The sequence below is a fragment of the Bicyclus anynana genome, chromosome 2 (assembly GCF_947172395.1).
Source record: "Bicyclus anynana chromosome 2, ilBicAnyn1.1, whole genome shotgun sequence".
Taxonomy (NCBI): Eukaryota; Metazoa; Arthropoda; class Insecta; order Lepidoptera; family Nymphalidae; genus Bicyclus; species Bicyclus anynana.
Genome location: NC_069084.1, coordinates 8522838 through 8539486, shown reverse-complemented (window position 1 = coordinate 8539486; position 16649 = coordinate 8522838). Strand labels below are relative to the sequence as shown.

Below are 16649 nucleotides of genomic sequence, written 5' to 3'. Positions count from 1 at the left end.
TTACCTTAATAAATAAAATTAAATGATTATACATTCGGATTGGTATTCATTAATACAGAAATAGTTAACTTTAATTATAATTGAATTGAATATTAATCACCAATTTTGAATGTAGAACTGAGCGAAACTATCAGCATGTTTTGATTTTCGTTTACCGTTTAAGCTTCTGTTATCGGCTCTCCGTACCGCGAACACAAACTTTTCATAAGTTATTCTCGATAACAACTTTGTTGGCAGCTCCTAAATTCATACTTCAAAATATGTTTAGTGATTCTGTGTGCAGCTATTCTGTAACGACCTTTTTAACTAACAGCTTCAAAATCGTTTATATCTCTCTTTATCTATATTATCCTGTTAGACAGAGATATATACAAATACGAAATTTAGTGTGAGTTTTGAATTCGTAATAGTATCTTTACAGAATAGTTCACCTTATAATAATTCACCTCAAACTGCAGCTCAGTTTAAGGTGAAGAACATAAGATACAACGGCTCACTACTCCTTATATATGGGATATAGACCCACCACGCTGATTCAATGGGGCTGGTGGGCTTAGGGTATTTTTCGGTATATCTTTGCCCGGTCTACCCCAAAACAATTTGATAGCTAATGACCCCTCCTATCACCCTATATTATAAATCTGCGTCTTGTTAAGCTGTCTTGGTTATTATTGTTATTAGCTAGCCAACGAGATATTAAAAATTTAAATATGTTGAAAAATGGCTGAGTAAATGGACTTAAACGGGATTAAGTGAACCATCGTAATTCTAAAACATAGTGTATTTTTTGTTTGAAATTTGATTTGACAATGGATCGCCACATATATCACTAACTTCCCGTCTCCGGGCTGAGAATTTTTACTGAAAGTTTATTGGATTAAAGGAAAGCTCAATATTTAGTTAATAGGCAGTAGGTTATTAGTTCTATGTCCGTTTTCCTATATACGCTTTGGAAGTTTTAACTTTTGTCGTGGACAACTTTGAGGGTATCTCCAAGTAAAATAAAATTCAAAATCATATATATTAATCATATATAACAAAACCATTTTTTTTTTATTCTTTACAAGTTAGCCCTTGACTACAATCTCACCTGATGGTAAGTGATGATGCAGTCTAAGATGGAAGCGGGCTAACTTGTTAGGAGGAGGATGAAAATCCACACCCCTTTCAGTTTCTACACGGCATCATACCGGAACGCTAAATCGCTTGGCGGTACCTCTTTGCCGGTAGACGGTAACTAGCCACGGCCGAAGCCTCCCACCAGCTAGACCTGGACAAATTAAGAAAATCTCAATCTGCCCAGCCGAGGATCCACATATATATATGTATCGGCCCCATTGCCTTTCAGAGATTAGTTTATTTATATATTATGAACAGAAATCAGCCCCATGTATATAGTTTTTAATTTAGAAACTTTAAACGTGTATAACAAAACTTCAAATAAAAACTACCAACCGTTAAACCTACGTAATTGAATATACAACACCACGCTGTTTCGTATAAACCTGGAAATACAACAACCAGATTGAAAACATTCAGTTAAAAATACTCTACCGAGTACTGAGTAAAATGATATTTTCCAACAATATCTTTAAAATGAACGTTAAATTCCCTTCTATTCGTGTTTTATCTAATATAATATTTAGAAGAGCTATTCTATCCTACTCCTACTCTACTCCTACCCTACTCCTACCCTACCCCCTCACCTACCCTACTTTTACCCAACATTTTATATGGAAACATTTCAAAAATAATTGACGTATGAGTTTCTAATCAAATCAAAGTATCATTCCCAGACAGGTTCTTAGCGGTAATAATTACTACATTTTATTTTCTACATTTTATATTATTCTACATTTTATATTAAGCTTGAAAGTATTAAAAAAATTACATTTTATACTTTTAGTATTGAAAATGTGGACCTTTAAAACCTGCATCAAAAGTCCCAATTCCATAATTGGCTAAATGGTAGGAGCGGGCTTTCAGCTTTTCTCTCTTTCTCTATCGCTCTCATTCTATATCAAACACGCAAAAGATGAACCAATCTATAACGAGAAAATAACGAGGAGATTTAAACTGGAACGAGGTGACGAGTGTATTCACCGACAACATAAATACAGATAATTTGCGTCTCCCCTAGTCCCCAAATCGAAAAATCTGGGTCACTGAAAGAGATACGTTTAATAAAAACCTATAATGATTTAATTAAGTTTTTATAAAGTTATATAAAAATATAGTAACTATCCGCAATACTGTTAATATTCGTATTATCAGTTTTCATTGAAAAAAATATTATGGAACGAAATTCTTATAATTACTGCATATTTTATCAAATCACTAGCAGACGCTTCGCGGTTTTACCCATGGAGCTTCTGTTCCCGTAAATCGGGGATGAAATATGGCCTATGTTACTCGTTGAAGATGTAGCTATTTAATAATAAAATGTTTTTTGATTGAAATAGTAACAAACAAATAAGAAATCTATTTAATAAATCTGTAAAGAGGTCAATTCAGATACATGAAACATATTTCCAAAATAATTATTATTAGGGGATACAGTGATCGATACTGATGCCAAACATGCAATTAGTATAATTTTTGTCTTTCTATCTGTGTCTGTTTATCTGTCTGTACGTTCGTTATAGAAACAAAAACTACTCGACGGAATTTAACGAAACTTGGTACAATTATTCTTCATACTCCTGGGCAGGTTATAGTATACTTTTCATCGAGCTACGATTTATAGGAGCAAAGCAGTGAAGGGAAATGTTGGGAAAACGGGAGAAGTTACTCCAATTGTACAGCGATAATACTGTAAGAGCTGGATTAAAGAGGTCTAAGGGTGGACAAAGTCGCGGACGTCCGCTGGTCTATAATATTAGCTTAGACAATGAAAATTAAACAAACATAGTTATGTTTAAATGCCCTCACTGCTTAAAATCTAGACTAATATTATAAAGCTGAAGAGTTTGATTGTTTGTTTGATTGAACGCGCTAATCTCAAGAACTACTGGTCCGATCTGAAAAATTATTTCAGTGTTAGATAGCCCATTTATCGAGGAAGGCTATAGGCTATATATTATCCCCGTGTTCCTACGGGAACCACGCGGTTGAAAACGTGGGGCGTCAGTTAGTCGGTTAATTAAAATAGGAAAATCGAGTAAATAAATCTTATAACCAAGAAATATAAGAATAATTTTGAAGGCCTCCGTGGCGCAGTGGTATGCGCGGTGAATTTACAAAACGGAGGTCCTGATTTCGATCCCCGGCTGGGCAGATTGAGACTTTCTTAATTGGTCCAGGTCTGGCTGGTGGGAGGCTTCGGCCGTGGCTAGTTACCACCCTACCGGCAAACACGTACCGCCAAGCGATTTAGCGTTCCGGTACGATGTCGTGTAGAAACCGAAAGGGGTGTGGATTTTCATCCTCCTCCTAACAAGTTAGCCCGCTTCCATCTTAGACTGCATCATCACTTACCATCAGGTGAGATAGTAGTCAAGGGCTTGTAAAGAATAAAATAAAAAAAATAGGAAAGTCGAGTAAAAAATATTTTATAACCAAGAAATATAAGAATATATTATTACCAGTGGGAAAAGTAGCATCCAATTTGTGTCACCGCAGGGCAAAAGCCTTCTAACGAAAGGCAAACAAACCATCGTGAATTTTATCTTTGTAAAACTGGTTTGTTGTGTCGAGATTCTTATTTTGCTATTTTTATCTAGATACTCGTACAATTCTTTTTATTCATATTTTGTTTGACCACACATTTTTGTTAATTTGTTCTGACTTAATCTGTGCAAGATCTGTAGTATGGCACTATATACCATAATCCATCGATATAAATCGTTAGATGGCTCTCCATACTAAAGAATGCACAATTTTATCTTATCTTACAACAATATTTACTGTTTTATAAACAACGTTTGTTTAATAATTCTTATTTTAATCCCTTAATTATGCCTTCGTGTTCATTTTGGAAGTGGAAAAACACAAGCCACAACATGAATAAAAAGAAATGTGTAACGAGTGATGACGTACTCTATGTGCGAAACCAATGACAATTCCGCGACGTTTTGTGGCTTATCTAACGTTCTGCGATCGATGCCATAATCCTTGATATTATTATTGATCAATGAGTGAGGTATATCACACGTAAAACATGGTCACCCTATAGTTTAATATCAATATCAATAAATTCAATCCAAATATCCAACACATAAAATGTATTTTTTTACAATTCAAACCAGTAGCTCCTGATATTCGCTTTTGAGCAACAAATCTTTTTAAATTGTGGTACGCCAAGAATGGCTGAATAAACGTGTTATTTTTCTATTCTTATCAATTAAAAGCAATAGAAATTTAATCAAACGAGTTCCTCAGTTCCTTATTGTGTCAATTTTCGTAAATATCCCTATTCCAATTTATTTATTCTTCACATTTCCATAAATTTGGCTTTAATTTGAGGGTAGTTATGAAAAGCTTTATTCCTCGATCGGCCGGCCTTTGAGACCCGTTTGTAAGACACGGGTAGAGCTCGTAAGCAGTATTTCGATTGCATTCGACGAAAACCCTGAAACCGCGCGGTGCTACGTGCAATACGGTACTTTTTAGACCTCTCGAATTTGATTTAATCTCGGTTTGCCCATGACAACAACTTGTTATTATCGAGACCACGGCCCAGTGCTAACGAAGGATCTGTCTCCTATCAGCTAGGTGGTGCTTCATTGAAAGCTAGGTAGGTGATTTACCTTCGTTTTGGTGGTGAAAACCTAACCTAGGTAAGTAAAGGAAACTATCTTATTTCCTAACCAGCTATACATTTACAGTCTAGAGTTCTATTCCCGTGGGAACATTCCACAACAGTTAATAATAAATTCACAACTTTTAATAAAATCTAATAATCCATAACAGCACAGATAAATAAATGTAAAAAGACAGCTGTAGCCCATTTGTGTCGCCGCGAGGCAAAGGTCTTGCTTTTTAACGAACGCAAATAAACATCGCGGATTTATTCTTTGTTAGGAATATATTTTCTTGTTGCAACATTTTTGTGTTTTCCATTTACGAGACTTATTTTAAAATGGAAACTTTTATATGTTAGAAGGTGACGATCGGATCTTTTGAACAAATCGTGGGATCTTAGCTATTTGGCACGTCGATTCTCTATCTACAAACGCTAACGCTTCGGAAACTATCAAAATGTATGGAAATGACAGATCCGATCGACAACTTGATCACGTTACCTATCGATACTATTACCATAATCTTTTTATCAAGCTTTCGAATCGTTAGCGTTTGTAGAAAGAGAATCGACGTGCTACGTGGCTACAGGCCCTGGAAAGATTTCGTAACGAACAAATCATTTTTTATATAGGCTACTTTTTCTCCCAGAAATATTCACGGTTCCCGCAGGATATCCGGCGAAGTATGATTACCTACCTAATATTACTACTCAAACTCTCATTTATTTATTTCTCCTTTTTTTAATTTATTAAAAACTTATAAAAAAAAATAAACCCTCCCGCTGCGGGACATGGGCCCAAGGTCAGGTGGTCAGGGCTCCAGAGTGAGGAACCTCCTCGCAATATACACCGTCTCAAGAATCACTGCCTTCTGTATCCAACTCTTGATCCAACAGTTAAGCGAAAGCTTCTTAAGGTGTTGGTCGAAGCTTTTCGCTATAAGACCGTTGACTGAAACAACCATCGCAACAATAATAGTTGACTCAACATTCCACATGGCGGTAATCTCGTGAGCAAGGTCCAAGTATTTTGATACTTTTTCCTTTTCAGCTTTAACCAGATTATCGTCATGTGGAACAGTGATATCAACAATTACTGCACGACGCACTGACCGATCGACTAGCACTATATCAGGTCTATTGGCTACAATATACCTGTCAGTGATAATCGCTCGGTCCCACTCCGGATATTTACTATTGAAATTTACACATGGCTAATGTAACAAACATCTTTCAATCCATTCATCTATTCTTCCAAAATAACACGTTAATAAAATAATAGTTGAAGTAAGAGTAATAAATTAACTTAACTAAAACGTTAATTAAGAAAAACGGTATTTTCTGATTGTCTAAAATTAACGAATAATAATGTAAAAGAAAGCTAAATTAACTAATTATTATCTACAATTATACTGGATTTAAAAAATATACGGAAGAAAATTTGCAGTGCATAATGGAAAAGACACCTCTGCAGTGTAAAAGGAACTTGACTTATTTCAATAATTGTATTTGCAAATTAAGTCAGTTTTAATCTTGTCCGTTTTATTTTCGCTACATTTTCAGTTTTATTTTTGCACTTTTAAATTTTGTGCATTCCGCATTCCATTCGTGAAAATTAGAGGAAAGCTAATTTATTTTAAATACTGAACTGTTGTTTGCATTGCTTTTTTTGGATTTCAGAATAAAATATTTTAGTGACTTTTGTCGGTTATTTACAAAAGAAGGGTCAAACGATTTATTTAAAGAATATTTGCCATATCTATATCTATATTTACAATAAAACTCAAAGTCGAATTCTACACGTTTATTCGCAATTTGAGATTTTACTTATACCATATGTAACAACAAACGTTACCGTGGCATAACTGACGCCAGCGCCATCTAGAATCTATACTTATAATACGAATTCTGTACATTTTCTACATTATGAAGATATTTTGAAAATTTTTGTTAGGGGGCATTATAATAATAATCAATACTGAAGCTAAAAATATTTTTTCTCGATTTATTGTTTGTCTGTCTGTCTGTCCGTGTGTTTTTGTTATTTTAGCATCACGCTGAAACTACTGAATGAATTCAAATAAAACTTAGTAGGGTAGGGTAACAAGACCACAATACGGAGAATGTTATAGGATAGTTTCTATTGCGAAAATAAAATTAGAGGGAGTGAAATAGGGCTTCAAAGTTTACATTGATTTCCACGCAGCCGAAGTCGCTGGCGTCCGCTAATCTTTTAAATATGACCAATATCCCCATTCACAACTGCTACTTGAAAAAGCCTGTGTTAGAGCTTGGCCAGTTTGTTGATGTCACTCCCATGATATGGGTCAACGGGCGGGATTCGAACCAGCACCTCTCGGTGCCCGACCGCTTTGTCGTTGAGCTATTGAGGCTTCTGTTATGTTATGTTTTGTTTGTATGAACCCAAAAACTTAATACATCGTAGAAAAGCTCAGTACATCGTAAACCTTAAACAGAAGTCTTCGAGATTAGACCTAGTACAGTATAAGTACTATAAAGTTTGCAGCTTATATAAAATATCAAAGGTCTGGCCGTCTAGGCTCATTAAAAAATATATACAGGATGCTCGGGAGCATTTCCTATAACTGCAAGGTGATTACAAGTCTACTTATAGGAGCAGAACTGCATAAAAATTATTTAGTTTAAAAATATACTAAAAAATAAAAACTTTTTATGTGTCCATACCAAGTAATTCAAAAAATTCCGAATATCCAAGTAACACACGCCTTTATCTATCCTTGCATTTTAAAATACGTAAAACTTGGCTACGTCGAAATTATAAGGATTCGTATAAGGGGCACATTTTAAGATTATTTAACCCGAAAATATTTATTTTAGAACATTCCTTGAACATTTTTAATTAATTTTCGGTGAAGTATATAAACCCAGAGTCATGGGAAATACTCCCGAGCAACCTGTATAATGGTCTTATTAAAGTATATTTTTTTCAAAGAAAATTCTTAAAGCGGACGGAATTTACGAGCATTCAATAAAGTTAAACTCATCATAATTTTATGTATAAAGCGACTAAGACAACATCTTTCGTAATAAATCTCAAATTAATTTGTACTTAATTAATTTTATGACCGTTTTGTATGTCGAGAAAGAAATTCCGGATTAAACAATTCGTAATTGATGTTTTAATTACGCGTTGTCTGAAAATTTGTGCCCTACAATGTGTAATTAAAACATAACATGCTTCTCAATTCTTAGTAATTAACAAAAAACGAGCACATTTCGTATTTAATTGCCATCTAAAAGATCATTTAGCATCGTTCCGTGACAAATGTAATGTCATCGTCGTTTAACCAAATAACATGTAAATGAGATAAATTTAATTAAAAATTACTGACAATCTTTTAGGTAGGATTTTAACTGTTTTACTTTGTTTACTCTTTTAGAAATTATTATTAAATAACCTGTACTACTTAGGACACACAGTCCAGCCAGGTAGGTCTAATTTCGAGAAAGAGGTGAATCGCCGAATCCAGCTCGGCTGGGCAGCGGTCGGGAAACTCCGCGACATCTTTTCGTCCGAAATACCTCATGCCTGAAGACGAAAGTCTTCAAACAGTGCGTGTTGCCAGTGATGTAATACGGATCCGAAACTTGGTCGCTAACTATCGGCCTTATAAAAACGCTCAAAATCACTCAGCGGGCGATGGAGCGATCTATGCTTGGAGTTTCTCTGCGTGGTCGAATCAAAAATGAGGAGATCCGCAGACGAACCAAAGTCACCGACATAGCTCAGCGAGTCGCGAAGCTGAAGTGGCAATGGGGAGGCCACATAGTTCGAAGAGCCGATGGACGTTGTCCCGTTGATGGATGGGGTCCCAAGGTGTTGAAATGGCGACCTCGCACCGGAAAGCGCAGTGTTGGTCGACCCCCCACTAGGTGGACCGAGGACATCAAGCGGATTGCAGGAAACCGCTGGATGCTGGCGGCTCGAGATCGTTATGCTTGGAGGTCCATGCAAGAGGCCTATGTCCAGCAGTAGACGTCCATCGGCTGAAAATGATGAACCTGTATTACACGTCCTGTGACACGGAGCTGTGATAGCCCAGTGGATATGACCTCCGCCTCCAATTCCGGAGGGTGTGGGTTCGAATCCGGTCGGGGGCATGCACCTCCAACTTTTTCTTAGTACTCCTGCTTAGCAAATATGGTTTGGTAATGATGAAGCCATTATATAGATTTTTAAAGGTAGTGGATTATCAATAAATAAATATATCAGTCCATTATTGAATTTATTGATTGTTTGTTGTGAAACTCATAGAATAGGTACATATATTGAAAATCGAAAAGAATTTAAATTCAAAGGCAAAAGAATAAATAGTTTCTGTTGATTGCATCTCTTGCGAAGTTGAGTTAGAAAGTTACAAAATTGCTTTGATGGAAAATTGCTATTAAAAATGAAATTGAAGTGAAATGAACCTTCTATTAGCATAAACAGTTTTATTTGTATAATTATTATACAAATAAAACTGTTTATGCTAAAACTTATTATTTTGTTAATGTATTATACTATAATACATTAACAAAATAATATATTATGATTTGGGAGACTGTTTATTACAGGTAAATAAGCAACTTATTGACTTTCTAAAGATATTTCCATTGTACAAAGTTCAAAGGATTGTTTGAATAGGCATCCTTTTAAAATGTTTTGTCAGAATTTTTCACAACATTTTGTTATTCTCCGATTCATATATTGTGTAAAAGCTACGAGCTCTTACCTATTGTTTATTACCTATTTTGATAATAATTTATCTGGTTTAATAAAATTATACCCACTAGTTAAAGCCCGTGACTTCGTCTGCGTAAATGTTGAAAATCTATATCAGTAAGTATATAATAACAAAGAGGTAACGTTTGTAATGTGGAGGGTAATCTCTGGATCTACCGAATCGATTTTGAAAATTTTACTCTCTCATTTATTAATTAGTTCGTTTTTTTTAAATTTTTAAACAAAACACTATCAAAAATTTATAAAAAAAAAATCAACCCTCCCGCTGCGGGACAGTTGAGTGCTCAAGCAACCGGTGGCCAGGGCTCCAGAGTGAGGAACCTCCTCACAATACGCGACGTCTCAAGAATCACTGCCTTCTGTATCCGACTCTTGATCCAACAGTTAAGCGAAAGCTTCTTAAGATGTTGGTCGAAGCTTTTCGCTATAAGACCATTGACTGAAACAACTATCGGAACAATAATTGTTGACTCAACATTAAATTAGAAAATTTTATTATTAGTGTCATATTTTAGCATATTTATCCCCGTATTCATACGATAATGGGGATTATGCAAGTGAAAACACAGGGGCGTAGGCTAGTTGTAAATAAACTAAACATCTATACTTCTATACTAGTATATAAAGCTGGAGTTTGTTTGTTTGTTTGATTGAGCGCTAATCTCAGGAACTACTGGTCCGATTTGAAAAATTCTTTCAGTGTTAGAGAGCCTATTAATCGAGGAAGGTTATAAGCTATATAGTATCCCCGTTTTCCTACGGGAACGGAAACCACGCGGGTAGAACCTTCGAGGTAGAAGTTCATTAAGTTCACTCTATATTTTTAGCAATTTTTATTATATTCACGAAAGTAAAGTAAAAAATACTACTATTGTTGTGTCTTTCTTGCCTCTCGCAACATATTTTTTAACATTCTAGTTTTCATATAAACACTTATTAAAGAGATGGGTGAAGGTCGTTTCTAATACAGACCTACTACTAGTAACAAAGAAGTATCACCCTCAATTCTCATTGACTAAAATGGAATCGTCGCTAAAGAAGTTTCGCTTAAATATCTTTAAATAAGATCGCAAAGCAGCTAGGATTCTTAAAAGAAAACACAATTTTAAAATATAATTTAACCAATCTAGAACAACAGAACAAAACCACGTATATTGTTAAATTGAATAGCTCTGTATTCTGGAGCTGATTCCGCTTAGCAACGCTGGTAACTCCAGTTTAACCGCCAACAACGTTTACAAAACTATTAAGATTGTCGCCAAAGATATCATTGTCAAAAGACCATTTTAGCTTATACACCGCTTTTGTGAGGGAAAAGGATTGGATTTTTCCTAGCAACAATAGTGACTTTATCTGTGTTTACTTTGCAAGAAATATAAATGATATTTTCTTTGTATGGACGTGAAAAACATTTTGCTTGTTAGACCCAACTACGTTGATAGTTGATGTATGAACTGAGAGTCTGTTCTAGCCTCAATATATACTCGTATATAACTTTATTTTATATTTTATTGATATGACTTAACAATTAATTAATGACTCAATAAAATGTCAGAAATGTCAGAAATAAAAATAAAATTGTTGCACATCACACTAGGTGACAAAAAATTTGTAATTCTTTTAAGGGCAATTGCATATGTATTTATAATAAATGAAATCACTGGCATATCTCTCAATAAGTTCAAAGTTTTTATTAAACGTAAGCTTTTAGAAAAGTCGTATTATATTGTCAATGATTACGTAAATGACAAAATTGCTTGGAAATGAAATGTATTACATGACAGGCTACTTATATACCTATTGTTAAATGGTGATAAACTAAAAAAGGATAAACCTGGCTGAGTTTGTTGTGGGCTCTTCTCGGACCAAGGCGCGTTTGGAACCCTGGTAACTTTAATTTTAGGTTTTCGAATAATTATTATTACCATTATCTTAAGTTTAATATTGTTACCTGACGTTTCGAAAAAACTTGTAAACTAAGCCTATTTGAAATAAATGAATTTTGAGTTTTTATTTTTCTGAATCACCCATGTAGATCCCCGATCCCGTGAGAATACGAGATTTAATATAGCTTGTGCTACTCGCTGATAATGTAGCTTTCCACCGGTAAAACAATTATTTCACTCAGTTTAGTATTTTAGGTTTCACGCCTAACAAAAAGCTCAAATCTACATTTATTTATATTACTTAGGATTAGTTCTAATATTGGATTTTCTTTACCAGGTCCATCACCACCTCCCTCGACGCAGTCATCAACGGTCAGAGACGAACAGAATGAGCTCACCGTCTCCTTCCCACCGCTTGACGACATATTCGGCACGCCTGAAAAGCACTTCGGCACTGAAAACAATACCGTTGTGACGTCACAGACCGGATCTACGGCTCTCCTGCCTTGCGTCATTAGGAATATTGGCGATGGGATAGTAAGTTCAACTTTCGTTTATTAACTACTTTAATTTGGGTAAATCACTGGATTTTATCTATATATATAAAAATGAATTGCTGTTCGTTAGTCTCGCTAAAACTCGAGAACGGCTTAACGGATTTATCTTATCTTGGTCTTGAAATGTTCATGCAGGTATAGGGAAGGTTTAAAAGGTGAGAAAAAATCAAATAATTTCCGGGAAAACCCTAAAAACTGCCCTTTTCTATTTCCCATACAAACGTTTAAGAGTCAAGCGGTAGGGGTAGGGTAGGGGTAGAGGTATAGAAGGGTAGAGTAGAGATAGAGAATAAGTGCACTTATGTCAAAACGAAGCTTGACAGGGTCTGCTAGTTATAAATATAAATACTTAATATAAATACGCCTTAATATAAATACTTAATATAAAAAAAATCAGAAATAATGAGAGACAAGAGCCGTGATAGCCCAGTGGATATGACCTCTGTCTCCGATTCTGGAGGGTGTGGGTTCGAATCCGGTCCGGGGTATGTACCTCCAACTTTTCAGTTGTGTGCATTTTAAGAATTTTAATATCACGTGTCTCAATCGGTGAAGGAAAACATCGTGAGGAAACCTGCATACCAGAGAATTGCCTCAATTCTCTGTGTATGTGAAGTCTGCCAATTCGCATTGGGCCTGCGTGGTGGACTATTGGCCTAACCCCTCTCATTCTGAGAGGAGACTCAAGCTCAGCAGTGAGCCGAATATGGGTTGATGACGACGAATGAGAGACTAAAAAAAACTACTAGCAGATGCTGCGCAGCTTAACCTGTGTAGTACCTGTTCCCGTAGGAATGCGGAGCTAAAATATACAATATATTATAGCACTCGGGGAGAGCGTGGCTTCCCAATAGTGAAAGAATTTTTCATATCAGTTCAATAGTTTCAGAGCTTCATTGCAAACAAACAATTACATCTTTCCTCTGTATAATGTTAGTATAATGTGGAAAATGGTAATAGGATATGACGTCGCTTGATCTCGTGTTGGCTTGTGCCGACGCTAGGTGGCGCGACTTGTTTCCGTAAACAGTAGGAAGTTAGAGAGGGGTAGCCATCAGGCGGAAACGACTGGCGATATAAGGCCCCCGCTGTATGATCTAGGTCATTCTTGTCGTGGTGTTCGATCCGTCCACAACTTTTGTTGAGTTGAGTTGAGTGACTTGAGTAGAAAAGAGGAGTGTTAGTTAACTGTCAAGGACGTCCTTAACCCTACATACAACGATCACAAGTCTGCGGCTCCACTCAAGGTCATTCTCTTCCATTCTAATTTCTAGGGTTTGTTTTGGTTACAGTTTGATTTGTTAATTAAGTTCTCCTGAGAAATATTGTGAATCATAACCATTGTTCGACATTGGTTTTCTTATTTTCTTATGTTTATAATCCACTTCTGAGTCTGCTAAAAATAGATTCTAACTATTTTCTCAGTTCCTATCAGGTACCTTACCTACAACGTACAGCGATAGTAAAGCGCAAGACACAGTGGCGTATCTATGGGGGGGGGGGGATGAGTAAACGCCCATGCTAAGCTAAGCTACTAGTCCCACACCTCGTAAAATATTATTGTGCAATACACAATTTTATAGTGCAATAATATTCAACCCCTAAGTTTTCGAAGTGCAATCAATAATATTGATGGATAAGATATTTAAAAACTATTATAGGTGATACGAACGTACGGTACGTATCTACATAAATCTATTTTTTTTATATGCTTGTACATTATGTACACTATACCATGCGGTAAATACTGACCGCAATTTCTATCCACGCAATAATTTGTTCACAAGCACCCGCAAATATTCTGTAATGAAAATTCCAATGACGTCATCACCATTATTCCACCGCCATCTGACTCATGGCCATTCTTTACTGCAGCCCGTCTTTGAACAGTTCTTATATTTAATTGAACTAACAAATAATTTATTTAAGTTAAGTTGTATCCATCGATATTTCATACTATAGATATGTTTCGAGCTTATAAGATCACAGCAAAAATAATTTGAATTTAGCTACTCCACAGAGCGCACACATGCACGATTTTGTTTTTACTTACATTATTTATTTATGTATATATATAGTTTTTACACATTGTAAACAATATTTAGGTATTATTCATTAAAATAATTTTCGTTGTTTACTATGTAACTAAATATGTTCAGGCTCAGAGTCACACAGCGGGCGATGGAACGAGCTATGTTAGGAGTATCTCTGCGTGATCGAATCAGAAATGAGGAGATCCGCAGAAGAACCAAAGTCACCGACATAGCTCAACGAGTTGCGAAGCTGGAATGGCAATGGGCGGGGCACATAGTTCGAAGAGCCGATGGACGTCAGGGTCCCAAAGTGCTGGAATGGCTACCCCGCACTAGTAAGCGCAGTGTTGACCGACCGTCCACCAGGTGGACTGACGACAACAAGCGAGTCGCAGGGATTCGCTGGATCCAGGTGGCTCAGTATCGTAATGTTTGGAAGTCTCTACAAAAGGCCTATGTCCTGCAGTGGACGTCGTTCGGCTGATATGATGATGATGATGAAATATGTTTGTGTATAGTTAACTACACAGTTCGTCTAAGTTTCGACGTACTAGTCACATATTTCATCATTATCAATCCATATTCGGCTCACTGCTGAGCTCGAGCCTCCTCTCTGAATGAGAAGGGTTAGGCCAATAGTCCACCACACTGGCCCAATGCGAATTGGCAGACTTCACACACGCGGAGAATTAAGAAAACTCTCTGGTATGCAGGTTTCCTCACGATGTTTTTCTTTCACCGTTTGAGACACGTGATATTTAATTTCTTAAAATGCACACAACTGAAAAGTTGGAGGTGCATGCCCCGGACCGGATTCAAACCCACACCCTTCGGAAGCGGAGGCAGAGGTCATATCCACTGGGCTATCACGGCCGCTATGTATCATAGTGACATATTTATAGTATAAAATCTTTGGTTGTACCTATTAATAATTCAACTGTGAATACATAACAGTACTTGTTATGAATATTCGGACAATTTCCAGTGTTTGCATAAATGCATAGTTATTTTGCACCGAGACTTTATATGACAACATAATGTTTACTATCACGTGTTATATCTAATCTCTGGGGTCCTAAATTGCCACAACATGCAATGCATGCAAATATTAAACAGTTGTATTATGTTCATTTAAATTCATTGCATTTCAAATCAATTACATAAAGAATTTGTTTATATGAAGTTAGCTTAGTTTAAACGCATTTATGAAATATTACGTAGGTATTACTTTTTGTAGAGACTCTACCACCGGTTTGGAAGGCAAATGACAAGAAGAACTTTTAATATATTCATTCTTTACAATATTTAATATATTAAATAATGTTATAAACGTGAAAGTTTGTTTGGATGTTTGTGGCTATTTAGTGCCGCACTACTGAAACGATTTGACTGAAATTTAAAAATAAGACAGATAACACCCGGGATTACAACAAAGGCTACCTTTTATCCCGAAAAAGTCCATGGTTTTTGCGAGATTTGCAAAAAAATTGAATTCCACGTGGACGAAGTCGTGGGCGTCCGATAGTTATTACACAATTTCTTTTATTAATTCTACTTCTTGTTTGTGAGTTTTATACTAATATTATAAAGAGGTAAAGACTATTAATTAGGGTACATTAATATCTGTCGGTAAACCGATTATAAAAATTATGTTACTGATAATTTAATATAAATTGAAAGTTACGTTATTTGTAAGAGTCATAAGCTAGTGAAGTGGTCTTAAAATTGTCGACTCTGTAGCAAAGCTTTGCCTTCCAGCCTTAAGCATGTTGTTGAGCACAATCTCTGAATTAAATCTTTAAAATATCGAACAGGCAAAATTTGTAGAATACCGAACGATTGGCAACTGTTTGGCTATGCTCATCACTTCCTTTATGTTTCATTGAAGATATTATGCACATTCAGCAGGGTTATTATGTAACTCGGTGTACCATTCAAGCAATCAGTCACTACATCGTTTATCATCGTATTTTCGTATCTACCATTGTGTTTTCAACGAAATGACTTAATATTCGTCATTTTACGTAAAGTAAAATTAGTACACAGTGGCCGATAGTAACGTTATTTTAACGAAAAAATTGTATTCACGTAGTTCTTTTGAAATAATCGCAGAAACTATAAATCATGACGATTTGATGTAAAACAATGCAGTCATTGAAATAACTATTTTAGATGATCATTAAAACGAATATAAGATGAAAAACGATATAGTGACTCATTAATTAAATGGCACACCGAAATACAGAATAGACCCGCTGGTCATTACGGAAACCTCTCTGATATTATACGGAACATTAGCAGCGATCTGGTGATCACTATAGTCTATACTCTCCAATTACTGGTACTTATATACACGTGTGTTGGCTCGAATGCACTGTTACCGTAATTTCAGCCAATAACTGCAATATCGTTGATGCCACAACTGTATCGGCTTACAGTCTGATTCTGGTATGGTTCTGATACCATTTAAATGAAGTACATTTTAAGTGTGAGTTTTTTTCCTATAATTAGTTAGCCCTTGACTGCACTGATGTTGTGACGATGTAGTCTAAGGTGGAAGCGGGCTAACTTGTACAAAATAGGCCCGCTGATCATTATGGAAACCTCTCTGATATTAAACGTAACATTAGTAGCGACTATCTAGTGATCACTATACTGAAGGTT

The 16649-nt window shown here is 35.8% G+C and overlaps 1 protein-coding gene across 1 annotated transcript in view; it reads left to right on the top strand.

Moving 5' to 3' along the window:
• LOC112058395 (uncharacterized) overlaps positions 1-16649 on the top strand; it is a 73896-nt gene that overhangs the window by 18274 nt on the left and 38973 nt on the right. Inside the window, exon 2 of the mRNA XM_024099189.2 lies at positions 11733-11932. Within this exon, the coding sequence (XP_023954957.1) occupies positions 11733-11932 (200 nt within the window). The remainder of the gene's footprint in view (positions 1-11732; positions 11933-16649) is intronic.